At 44.9% G+C, this 13,266-nt stretch overlaps 1 protein-coding gene across 2 annotated transcripts in view; it reads left to right on the top strand.

Moving 5' to 3' along the window:
* Positions 1-13,266, top strand: part of xpo6 (exportin 6) — a 157,743-nt gene that overhangs the window by 130,372 nt on the left and 14,105 nt on the right. For both annotated transcript variants that reach the window (XM_072269231.1, XM_072269229.1), the window contains 5 exons: positions 2,181-2,327; positions 3,929-4,118; positions 5,548-5,703; positions 7,559-7,673; positions 11,454-11,625. In XM_072269231.1, the coding sequence (XP_072125332.1) occupies positions 2,181-2,327; positions 3,929-4,118; positions 5,548-5,703; positions 7,559-7,673; positions 11,454-11,625 (780 nt within the window). The remainder of the gene's footprint in view (positions 1-2,180; positions 2,328-3,928; positions 4,119-5,547; positions 5,704-7,558; positions 7,674-11,453; positions 11,626-13,266) is intronic.

The raw sequence follows: 13,266 nt of genomic DNA, 5'->3' as shown, positions 1-13,266 counted from the left end.
GGTTGTGGGTGAAAGGTGAAATGTTGAAGGGGAACATGAGGGGAACTTCTTCACTCCAGAGGGTGGTGAGAGTGTGGAACGAGCTGTCATTGCAAGTGGTGGATGCAGGTTTGATTTCAACATTCAAATGAAGTTTGGATAAGTACATGGATGGGAGATTTTTGGAGAGCGCTGGTCCAGGTGCAGGTTAATGGGGATATGCAGAATAACAGTTTGGCACAGACTACATGGGCCGAAAGGCATGTTTCTGTGCTCTTGTGGTCTATGACTAAGACTCAATAATATTAGTTCTCCTCCTAGTTTGCAGAGGATGTATCACCTACCTTTTTTAGGGTTAATTTCTTCCTGTGGATATGGCTGAAGCTAGTTACCAGCTCATTGATTCAGATTCAGGATGATTTATTTATGTATCATACGTATATTGGAACCTACAGTGAATTACGTCATTTGAATCAATAACCAACACGACAGAAGGATGAGCTGGGGGCAGCCTACAAGTGTCGCTCCACATTCCAGCGCCAACAGGACATTTTACAATGCCCTGTAAAAGTATTCAGCCCCCAACCCTTTGCTCAAATAATGAATATTACAACCCGGGATTTTGATCAATTTAACAAAGAATTTGTATTTGTGAACCAAATGCTCTTTCTCCCCCATAGTAGAGCCCAAAAGACAGGGGAAATTGTAAAGCATGTAAAACTAAAAATTCAGAAACTGTAAGTTCAAAGGTATTCATCCTCTTTGCTCAGTACTTAGTTGAACTACCTCTTGCAGCTATTAGAACCGGTAGTCTTTTAGATAAGTCTCCATTAGCTTTGCACAACATGATGGAGCAAAATTTGCCCATTCCTCCTGAAATTGCTCAAGCTGTGCCATGTGAGTTGGGGGAGCAGCGGTGGACAGCAATCTTGAGGGCTTGTTCAGTCGGGTTAAGATCAGGACTCTGACTGGGCCACTCAAGGACATCATTTATTTTCATTTGAAGTCACTGTGGTTACTCTGGCAGTGTGCTTTGGGTTGTTGTCCTGCTGAAAGATTAACTTCCTCTGCAGTTTAAGCTTTCTGACAGAGACTAGCAGGTTTTTAATCCAGGATCTCTCTGTAGTTAGTAGCATTCATCTTCCCATCAATCCTGACCAGATTTCCAGTCCCTGCTGCTGAAAAGCATCCCTAAAGCATGATGCTACCTCCACCATACTTTACAATAGGGATGGTGTTACCTGGCTGATGTACAGTTTTAGATTTATGCCTCTTGTCCCTCTGAACACAGGACAGCACCAGGACTTTCAGTGTCTGTCTGCCTCTGAACAGAGGAGGTGTTAAGTATGGTCTACATTAGAGGTCTGAAACCATGTGAGGACAGCCTTGGTAAGGACAACACACACAAGGTGCTGGAGGAACTCGGCAGGTCAGGCAGCGTCTATGGAGAGGAATAAACAGTCCACTTTTTGGGCTGAGACTGTTCATCATGACTAGAAAGGAAGGGGGAAGAAGGTCAGGGGAGGAGTAGGAGATAGGTGAAGGTGATGGCTGAATCCAGGTGGGTGAGGGAGGGGAGGGGGGGGTGAAGTAAAAAGCTGGGAGTGATGGGTGGAAGAGGAATCTGATAGGAGAGGAGAGTAGACCATGGGAGAGAGGGAAGGAGGGCCAACAGGGGGAGGTTGATAGGCAGCTGAGGAGATTAGGTAAGAGGCCAGAGTGGGGAGTAGAAGAGAGAAGGGGGAGGGAAAAAAGATTCCCAGCAAGAGAAATCGGCGTTCATGCCATCAGTTTGGAGGATACCTAATGAGGTGTGCTCCTCCATCCTGAGGGTGGCCTCATCATGGCAGAAGAGGAGGCTGTGGACCTGTAGGTAAGGGTGCTTCCCTGGGTTTCCTTCCCTGAAGCACTTTAATATTCCTCCAGCAGTTTCATGGCCATCTTAATAAAATTAGATTTACTTTTAAATTGCAGTTTAGTTAAATTTAATTACTTGAAGTTAAATTTCCCCTGCTGCCTCTATGGAAGTTGAATTCACATCTCTGGAGCCAGTATTCAAACACTGGCTGCTGGCGCAGTAATTTACGTTACTTACAACATCTTACTCCAATGTAACATTGGCTGAGGTTGCCTTGTTGAAGTGAGTAGTTGAGGGTGAAGATCGAGAAAGCTTCATGCTCCAGATTGAATTGTCTCTGCAGGTGCCAGAAAAACTGCTGCTCTCAGCGTGCCATTTGTTGCTGTCGTTGGCCACCACTGTGCGGCCGGTGTTCCTGGTCAGGATCCGAGCCGTACAGAAAATCTTCGACAGGATCACCGACGGCTCTGCTCGCCAGCTCCCCCAAGAGGTACGTCAGAGAACTTCAGCAAGCTGGGCAAAATAAATTTGTGCAACACACATGAACTCAGCAGGCCAGGCAGCATCTCTGGAAAAGAGTACAGTCAGTGTTTCAGGCTGCCTGGCCTGCTGAGTTCCTCCAGCATTTTGTGTGTGTTGCTTGGCTTTCCAGCAACTGCAGATTTTCTCTTGTTTGTGAAAATGAATTGGTGGATAGTAATCGAGACAGCTGGCCGAGGCTAATTGATTAAAAACTGCTGGCTGTCTGAGAAATATTCCTAATTGCATCATTGTCTAAAACCTTAAGGATAACTTTAACAATCAGAATGTAATGTTTATTCATGCACAAGTGTTGTTGCTTTATATCTGCAGAATAGGAGCAGAACTGGGCAATTTGTCCCATTGAGTTTACTCATTCCATTATGGTTAACTTGTTTTTATTTATGGCTGAATCCAATTTATCAGTTCATTCTGACAGCATTGATGAACTATAAAATAAATGAAAGGCATCCGTTAGTCCTGAGAGACCATGGATCTGCGCCTGGAAAGTCACTCTCCAGGGCGCAGGTCTGGGCAAGGTTGTATGGAAGACCAGCAGTTGCCCATGCTGCAAGTCTCCCCTCTCCACGACACCAATGTTGTCCAAGGGAAGGACATTAGACCCTTACAGCTTGGCACCAGTGTCGTCGCAGAGCAATGTGTGATTAAGTTCCTCGCTCAAGGACACAACACGTTCCCTCAGCTGCGGCTCGAACTCACGACCTTCAGTTAGCTAGTCCAGTGCCTTAACCACTTGGCCACGTGCCCACGTGATGAACTAGAGAATTGCCCCAGTTTGAGCTGTCCACTTCAACATCCATTGGCAGTACTCCAGACATTAAGCCCAAGCTTACTATGTGAGGCAGACAGAGTCTTCTGCTTGATTGTGTTTTTGGGCTCAGACCCAGCAGTAGCTGTAGCAGATGAATGGTGAGCAGTTTTGAACCAGCTCTTGCTCCTAGTCAAGCTGGAGTTCTTTTTAAATTTAACCTGGTAACCACATAATTATAATACATTAAATAAAACAGTTAACGATCCAGTCATGTAACTCAAGTAGAGAGGGTGAAAAGCATGGGATATGCAGAAAGAGTATTTCACCAAAATTGGTCAGTACTGGATCCTTATCCAAACTCCAGGAGACTTAACAGCATCTGAATCAAAGCTTCCTTCACCATCTCTCACAACAATCTCTAATTTCTTCAACCAAAGCCCTCCGCCCTAGAGTAATGCTCTTTTAAGACGTTGCATACCTTCCTAAAGTGTAGTGATCTAATCCTTCACACCACGTTAACCAATGCTTTTATTTTCACTTGCCTCGGCAAACTTAGTTATACTGCCATAAATTTAAAATCGAGGACACCATTTGCCTTTTTAACAGCCTTTTCAACCTGTTCCATCTCCCGTATGAGTGGGGACAGAGCCCAGGGCTACTGCTGAACCCTCTTCAGTAGAAGATTGTGCACTATGTACCTGTGTATTGATGAGAGAACAGCAGAGATGATAGCTGATAGTTGCCTCCATCGTTTGTGTTTCAATACATTGATACGGGTGCTGTGCCTGTGCTCCCACCAGGGTAAGGTGCTGGTGTGTCGGGCCTTGTCCAACATGTTGCTGTTACCGTGGCCAAACCTTCCCGAGAGTGAGCAGCAGTGGGCTGTCCGTTCAACCAATCATGCCAACCTTATTTCAACCCTCACCCGAGAATATCGCCAGCTCAAGCACAATGCCGGACTGTCGCAAAGCAAAGTGGGTCTGGGAGACAGTGAGTATCTTCCTGCAACCATCCTGTGTGTGAGATTTAATTCCCTAAGTATAATTGCTCTTCTGCCGCCTGAACAGTGTGTCAGAAACAAGGCAGATTCTGCCCAAGCCCACTGGAGGACTGTGTGTGTGCAAGGGAGGGATTTGTTATTGTTGTGTTCTGTGTTGTTCTGCCAAGCATTGTGGGAATGTTACATTGGCGCCATAATGTGTGGCCACACTTGCAGGCTGCCCCCAGCACACCCTCAGCTGTGTTGGTAGCTAACACAAATGAAGCATTTCACTGTATGTTTCAATGTACACGTGATAAATTAGCTTCAATCTTGAATCTTGTGTTTTGTCCTGTAAACTCTAAACCTGGCATGAGGGGGATAGGGGGTATTTAAATCGGATACTTTAGGGAAATGCACTTAAACCTTTTGTAGTTGTCTTGTACCGACAAGGTTAGTCAGAAGCCGGGAGTAATAGTAGCAATAATTACTATTTATTTGAAGACCATGTAATTCAAAGTGCTTTGCAGTGGGGTAAATGTACAAACATGAAAATAAAAGACAAAGATGTCAGTTAAAAACAAGGTTAAATAAACAGGTTTTGAGATGATGTTTAGAAGTGCCAACTGAGTCTGCATCCCTTATAGTTTTAGGTATTGAGCTCCACAGTTTAGTTCAATGTAGTTCAAAAAAGCTGTCCTGCTGATTCTCTTTTGAGGGAAGATTGTTTAACTTTAAGAGATGTCGGAAGAAGACCTGAGAGCTCGGACAGGATTATAAAACCGAAAAGAAACGGATATGCTCTGGTCCCAGACCATTGAGAACTTTAAAAACAAGTAAGAGAACTTTAAAATCAATTCTAAAAGATACAGGAAGCCAATGTGCAGAGTAGCTTGGATGGAAGTGATATGCTCTGTCATCCCTTATCATCTTGTTAATCCTACTAGGGCATAGGCCACCGACAGCAGCTTGCCAGCGTCCTGTATCCTGGGCCAGTCTTTCAAGATAACCCCAGGTGTAGTCCATCTTCAGAAATCCTTCCTCTCTCAGGGATGAGGTCCCCAGGGCTTCTTTGGCATTTCTGTAGCACTGGGCTTTTACTGGATGGGGTTGGTAGCCCCAAGCCCAAACAACCTCCTCTTGCAGCCGGGTTTGGGACATCCATATTATTATAAGGTGCATCCTGATGAAGGGTCTCAGCTGGAAATATCAACTTTTTACTCCCCTCCGTAGATGCTGTCTGACCCTGCTGAGTTCCTCCAGTACTTTGTGTGTGTGTTACTCTGGATTTCCTGCATCTGCAGAACCTCTTGTGTTTAAAATAAATAAGATGCCCTACTTTCCTTTTGAACATTGGGGGCTTTTAGTAGTATTTCTAGAACGTAACTGTTCTGTATTTAATTGATATGCTTTATTAAGTTGCTCATCTGTTTGTTTCAGCAAAAGTGATTGTACAGGATACCCTGAGTATCCTGAGATACATCGTGGAGAACATCTCTGGGGAGGTGACCAAATCCCGGCAGATCTGTTACCAGTCCCTTCAAGAGTCGGTGCAGGTCTCCTTGGCCCTCTTCCCAGTCTTCATTCACCAGCCTGGTAAGGCTGTCTTCTGTTTATAGTGATAAACACAGAAATTGCTCAAAATACTCAGGCATTCTCTGTGAAGAGAGAAGGGGTTAAGTCTTCAGTCTGGTAAATTTTCATCAGAAACTGAGAAAACTCAGCAATTTTTCAGTTGCAGGGAAGGGGTGGGAATGGAAGGAACAAAGGGAATGTCTGTGATAGGATGTGAGTGCTGGTGACACCCAAGGGTGGTGGTCGGGCTGTTAATTGCAGTGGAGGGGGTAGAGTTACAAATATTGTAATTTTTATTGTAAGTTTATTGCAATTTATAGAATTTTGATGTATTGCACTATACTGTTGGTTGAAACAAGAAATTTTACAACATATTTCAGTGATACTAGTTCTGTTTCTGAAATAGGAGATGGTTGCTGCCTGATCTGTGTTTCAAACACTTTTGCTTGCAACACCTGTAGATCTTTGCCTTTTACCTGGGACCTTACACCTGGGGGGTAACACACCATCCTGGCATCCCTTTGGCGGCCACAGAATCTGTCCGTCCCCCTAACTATTGAGTCTTCTATCACAACCACTCTACGTGACTTTACGCTTCCCACTGAGCCTCAGGGGTGGCCACAGTGCCGTTGGCCTTGCTGCTACTCCTGTACCCTGATAGGTCGTCCCCCAGCAGTATCCAAACGGTTATACTTGTTTCTGAGGGGTATGGTCACAGGGGAGCCTGCACTTACTGCCTACTCCCCTTCTTCTGGTCATCAGCTGTCTACTTTCTGAAGCCTGTACTCTGGGTGGGGTGTGACCACCTCAGTAAAAGTCTCGTGTGTGAGGATTTTAGTCTCCTGCGTGCATCCAGTTCCAACTACAGCTTCTTGGTTTTGTCTGTCAGAAGCTGCAGCTGGGTGCACTTCCGCTAGATGTAGTCATTAGGAAGACTGTTTGGTACCCTGAGATCCCACGTCTCACGGGAGGGGCCTTCCACTGCCTGAAGTACCAGAGTCAGATGGGTTTGTGTTCATCTGCACAGGGGCAATGAAAAGCTTTCTTGCAGCAGCCTTCACAAGAAAAACATAAATTAAATTATACAAAATATTTAGATGAAAGAAAACAATTAGAACAAGAAGTCCATTATAGTGCAAAGTGGTTATAGTGTTGCTGAACTGCACTGATTTGGATTTTGCAGGTTTAAGAATCAAATGGTTGCAGGGAAATATCTTTGTGAACCGGGGGGGGGGGGGGGACGTCAGACTCTTGAACCTCCTGCTGCTTGGCCTTTGTCAGGGTTGTTGTCTTGAGGCAGTGCCTCTTGTAGGTACTACCAGTGATGGCGAATAATCTACCCATGATATAATAGACAGAGTCTGTAACCCTCCACAGCTTCTTGCGTTCTTGCACATTTAAAATGCCTTACCAAGCCACGATGCAACCACTCAGGGTCTTTTACTTTCAACAGTACGTCGTTTTGCTGGTGTTTGGTGTCAAGCCAAACCTCTGAACTGAAGAAAGGAAAGGCACTGGAACACTTTCCTTGTGATTACATCTGTATGCTGGGCCTAGTGCAGGTCATCTGATATGTCACACACCCAGGAATTGAAAGCTGCTGACTGTCCCTACCAGTTTGACCCTCCCTGTCAGTGTCGTGTGTAATTGGCCCCCAGTTAGAAATATCTCAGAGGCAAGAAAGGATTTTGGCATTAAACAGTAGTTGCAGTTGTAAATCCAGTTTCCAGTTTCAAGGCCATGAAGTGAAAGTGGTTGTGTAGCTGTTCCCATCATATTGGCTCTATACACCATCCTGCAATGCCAGACCACCGACCAACGTGTTAATGAAAGAGGGCTCTTGGAGCCTAACCCCGGCATCCCCTGTCTCTTTCAGGTATCACTGATGAGATGCTCAGCTTCTTCCTCACTCTGTTCCAAGGCCTCAGGGTGCAGATGGGAGTTCCGTTTACAGAACAGATCATCCAGACCTTCCTCAACATGTTCACCAGGTAAATGAACCTGTCAAAGTAAGTGCAAAGGGCCGGAGGTTTCAAGCACGGGTTATGGAGTAAGAAGACTCTTATGGGTAGATAGGTCAATAACATCCCCAATGAACGAACCAAAAGAAATGAAACACCATGAGTCACAGGAACAGATTCGGCCCATCGGGTGTCTACCATTCTATCATGGCTGATTTATTAACCCTCTCAACTTCATTCTTCAGCTTTCTCCCCATAACCTTTGACACTCTGACTGATCAGGAATCAGAATCAGGTTTATTATCATCGGCATGTGACATGAAATTTGTATCAGCTTGCACTTTAAATATACCCAGTGACTTGGCCTGCACAAGTATCTGTGGCAATGAATTCCACAGATTCACCACCCTCTGTCTTAAAGAAGACTTTGTCATCTCTGTTCTAACAGGATGTCACTCTATTCTGAGCCATAGACTCACCTACAGTAGGATACATCCTCTCCACATCCACTCTTATCTAGGCCTTTCAATATTCGACGGGTTTCATTCTCCTAAACTGAACAGGTACAAGCCCAGAGCCATCAAATGCCTGTCATATATTAACCCATTCACTCACAGAATCATTCTTGAGTGAACTTCTGGATCCTCTCCAAATCCAGCACATCCAGATACGGGGATCAAAACTGCTCTCAGTACTCCAAGTGCGGTCTGACCAATACCTTATAAAGCCTCAAAAAGATGAAAAAGGATCTCGTGCTTTCCTGACATATATGGTAAATAAACTCTTCTCGGGCTTCCATTCAGGTACAGGTATTGATTTCAAATGACATTTCAATGACGGATTTTGCTGTCTTCATCAGGGATGATGCCTGGGCATCTCTAGTCCGTTGGTATTTATACCCCCGTCGTCTGTCCCTCCTGGTTGATTAGTCCTCATCCAGTCAGTTTTCTGCTGTCCCACCTTGTTTACAATCAAATTCCAGTTCTTTCTTAAATAAAATCACAGCTTATGCAGGACTCAGGGTGACCTGGGACTCAGGACAAGCTCCCTGTGAATGTGGAGCAGTGTATATCAGCGAGATGGGACGCACGGTGGAAACCCGCATCAAGGAGCACAGGAGGTGTATCCATTTGGATGCCCAGAGAAATCGGCAGTGGCAGAACACTGTTTTCGCGGTGGCCTTAGAAATGACTTCAGCACAAAACTGCTTTAACACCCCAATGGCTTTTGGGAGCTCCTGGTGAAGGAAGCCGTTGAAATAAAACTAGAGGAAAAGAATTTTAACAAAGACAAAGGTTTTGCTCTAAGTAAGAAGTGAAATTCAGTTGTAAACAAGGTGGGGGAGTGGAAAACTGATTGGATGAGGATTAGCCAATCAGGAGGGACAGATGACAGGGGTATAAATAACACCAGAATAGACATGCCCAGGCATTATCCCTGATGAAGAAGACAGAGTTTGTCATGGAAACATCAGTTATAATCGATACCTATGCCCAGCTGTTCCTCAAAAAGATCTTTGGATCTGACACCTTTTGCCGAAAAGGTTTATGAAACTGGTTAATTAATGGATGATTTTAAATAAGAAGTTTGGTTGGTTTTGAAATTGAGGTCCTTGTGGAATTGTGACCAACACCAAGAGTGTGGGGCTGAGTAAAAGTGCTCTGAACCTCAGTGCAAACTGTCTTGTAAAGTGTTGTGATTCTAATTACTGAGGGTTGGCAGTGCCTCTTATGCCTACAATCTCTACCACCTGGAAGGTAAAGGCTGGAGATACCATCAGCAGCAGGTTGCCCGAACAGACCCAAATATCAGCTGTTTGTACTCGTGCTGCCTTGCCTCTATTTTTCATCATTTTCTGTAGGGAGACAGAGGAGACGGGCCTCTCATCAGGCTGTTCCTATGCAATAAATTCTAAGTAACTTGTTCCAGCTCCCATTTTATTTCAGTTCCGATAGAGTCACTCCAAGGTCCATTCTATTAGATAAAATATAGGAGCAGAAGTAGGCCATTCAGCCCATCGAGTCCACTCCACCATTCAGTCAGGGGCTGATCCAATTCTTCCAGTCATCCCCACTCCTCTCCCTTCTCCCCAAACCCTTTGATGCCGTGGCTAACCAAGAACCTATCTGTCTTTGCCTTAAATGCACCCAATGACTTGGCCCCCACAGCCGCTTATGGCAACAAATTCCACAGATTTACCACCCTCTGACTAAAGTAACTTCTCCGCATCTCTGTTCTAACTTGGCTTCCTTCAATCTTGAAGTCGTGCCCTGTTGTCCTAGCATCCCCTACCATGGGAAATAACTTTGCCACATCTGATCTGTTCAGGCCTTTTAACATTCGGAATGTTTCTGAGATCCCCCCTCATTCTCCTGAACTCCAGGGAATATAGTCAAAGAGCTGCCAGGCATTCCTCATATGGTAACCCTTTCATTCTAGTGTTACATTTGTTGGAGGTTGCTTGTGTTTCAGATTAATGGCATTTTCATTTCTAAAACACAAGTAACAGGTTGTCGATGCATATTGAGCAATAGATGGAAACAAAAAAGAATAGAAGATAGGTGCGAGGTGGCGACTCATGGCAAGCTTCTCCCTGCAGGTCCACTCACTACCTCAATATATTCATTTTACAAGCTTCTCACTGTATCTCAGTACATGTGATAATAATAACCAATTCCAGTTTTTATTTCAAGCTCTCCTCCCATGTGTTCATGTTACTGATGTGGAAATGTTGCTGTCCCACTGTCATTATTGGTTAAAGCCCTGTAACAGCTCTATGAACGCTTTCACTACAAGGACTAGTGCTTCAAGAAAGCAATTCACAACCCCTGTCTCAAGGACACTTAAACCTGGACAATGACTACTAAGTCTGCCAGTGATGCTTAAATCTGACGGCTGATATTTTTAACTTAAATGACCTACAAAGAAGAGGAGCAAGGATAGCTAGTCAGCCCCTTGGCTGATCCATTCCTGGCCTCACATCACTTCCTGATTTCTCCCCATTCCCCCTAATGTAGTAAAACTGTCATTGGGTATAATCAGTAACTCCTCTGCTGCCTTGCGGCTGTACCTACTCATGAGGAGGGCTTTGGGAATAAACTTCGAGGAAAAATCTGGAGCTGGAGTCCCTAAGGCAGTCCTTCATTGAGTTCAACACTGACTGGCAACTTCAGCAATGCCACTGGTGCGAAGCCGCAGCGGTGTCTGCCTTTCCTTTGGATTCATCAGCTGTGTGGAGAGGGGGAGCCCTCTACATGAGCAGCAGCTTGCTCTCCATATCATACTGCCCTGGCTTACATATACAGGTAAGATACAACGTCTGTAGTTGACCCCAGCCAACAGGGTCTTCACTCCCACAGCTCTTTCGAGGTAGAGAATTCAAACATTCACAATGCTCAGAGTGATTATAAACTCACATTAGAACCTCCCTATTTGTTGCAAGCCCTTGTGGTTAGGTTTGTCATTCCATTAGCGTTTCTAATTGCCTGCTGGATCGATAAGTCAATCCTTTATTTTTCATCTTCAAGGACACTCAGAACTTCCTGCACCACACCATTTTGTAGACACAAGAAACTAACATAATAACCTATCTGCTGGAGCAACTGAGTGGATTGAGCAGCATTTGTAGTGGAAAATGGGGACTTTCTGAAATGTCATTACCTGGAATATTCGGTTCTTTGCCTTGTTACCTGATAATACTGCTCTGCAGGGGCTGTTAGATCACAGTACTTAGTCCAATTTGTGGAGTCAATTCATCCATGTTGTTACCAGTCCTGTATGCAATCTAGGTTTTCACCTTCTGTTTCACAGGGAGCAACTAGCAGAAAGTATTCTGGAAGAGGGCAGCGGCGGGTGCCGTGTGGTGGAGAAGTTTCTAAAGATTCTTCAGGTGGTGGTCCAGGAGCCCGGGCAAGCTTTCAAGCCATTCCTACCCAGCATCATCTCCCTCTGCATGGAGCAGGTCTACCCCATTGTAGCTGAGGTAGGCTGCCACACTCCAGCACTTTCCAACCCAGCCCTCGTGATTCCTTCACTGCAGGTGCATCAGAACGTCTCTGCGATTCTATGCCAAGCAGGCACCTGTACTCAGTGGCCATTGAGTGTGTGTTCATGGTCTTCTGCTGCTGTAGCCCGTCTACTTCACGGTCGATGTGTTGTGCATTCAGAGATACTCTTCTGCACACCACTGTTGTAAAGCGTAGTTACTTGAGTTACTGTCACTTTCCTCTCAGCTTGAACCAGTCTGCCAATCCCCCTCTGATTTCTCTCATTAATGAGGTATTTTTACCTACAGAGCCGCTGCTTACTGGGTGCTTTTTGTTTTTTACACCATTCTCTATAAGGTCTAGAGACAGTTCTGCGTGAAAATCCCAGGAGGTCAATAGTTTCTGCGATACTCAAACCACTTCAGCTGGCACCAACAATCATTCCACAGTCAAAGTCATTTAGATCACCCTTCTACCCCATTCTGGTGTTTGGTCTGAACAACAGCTGAACTTCTTGACCATGTCTGCATGCTTTTATGCATTTGAGTTGCTGCCAGATGACTGGCTGCTTAGATATTTGCATTAACGAGCCCCGTACGGGCATATCTAAGTGGCCACTGAGTGTAGATGTTCAATTGTTAGATACTTTCAGAATCATTTTTTGGATATGGAAATCGATCAGTAAAGCAGAGTTAAAGTTCACGAGTGGACAATATCAATAAGATCAAAAGAGTACAGAAAAAGTTCAGATACAGATGTTTCCAGAACTTGAGGACCTGAGTTATAGGGAAAGGTTGAATAGGTTAGGGCTCTATTCTCTGGGACATAGACAAATGAGGGAGATTTGGTAGAGTATACAAAACTCTGAGGGATATAGATAGGGTAAATGCAAGCAAGCTTTTTCCACTGAATTGAATTGAATTGACTTACTTACATCCTTCATATACATCATGAGTAAAAATCTTTACGTCTCCGTCTAAATGTGCAATTTATAATAAATAGTATGTACAACAGGATAGTCAATGTAACTTAGAAATACAGTTGTATCAGCATGAATTAATCAGGCTGTTGGCCTGGTGGAAGAAGCTGTCCCGGAGCCTGTTGGTCCTGGCTTTTATGCTGCAGTACTGTTTCCCAGATGTTAGCAGCTGAAACAGTTTGGGGTGACTTGGGTCCCCAGTGATCCTACGGGCCCTTTTTACACACCTGTCTTTGTAAATGTCCTGAATAGTGGAATGTTCACATCTACAGATGCGCTGGGCTGTCCACACCACTCTCTGCAGAGTCCTGTGATTGAGGGAAGTACAGTTCCCATGCCAGGCAGTGATGCAGCCAGTCAGGATGCTCTCAGTTGTGCCCCTGTAGAAAGTTCTTAGGATTTGGGGTCCCACTCCAAACTTCCTCAACCGTCTGAGGTATAAGAAGCACTGATGTGCCTTTTTCACCACACAGCCGGTGTGTACGACCACGTGAGATCCTCGGTGATGTTTATGCTGAAGAACTTAAAGCTGTTCACCCTCTCAACCCCAGATCCATTGATGTCAATAGGGGTTAGCCTGTCTCCATTCCTCCTGTAGTCCACAACCAGCTCCTTTGATTTTGCGACATTGAGGAAGTGGTTGTTTTCTTGACACCAA

This window comes from Mobula birostris, chromosome 9 (genome assembly GCF_030028105.1).
Source record: "Mobula birostris isolate sMobBir1 chromosome 9, sMobBir1.hap1, whole genome shotgun sequence".
Classification (NCBI taxonomy): domain Eukaryota; kingdom Metazoa; phylum Chordata; class Chondrichthyes; order Myliobatiformes; family Myliobatidae; genus Mobula; species Mobula birostris.
Note: the sequence above shows the minus strand (reverse complement) of the source record. Positions and strands in the feature narration are given on the sequence as shown.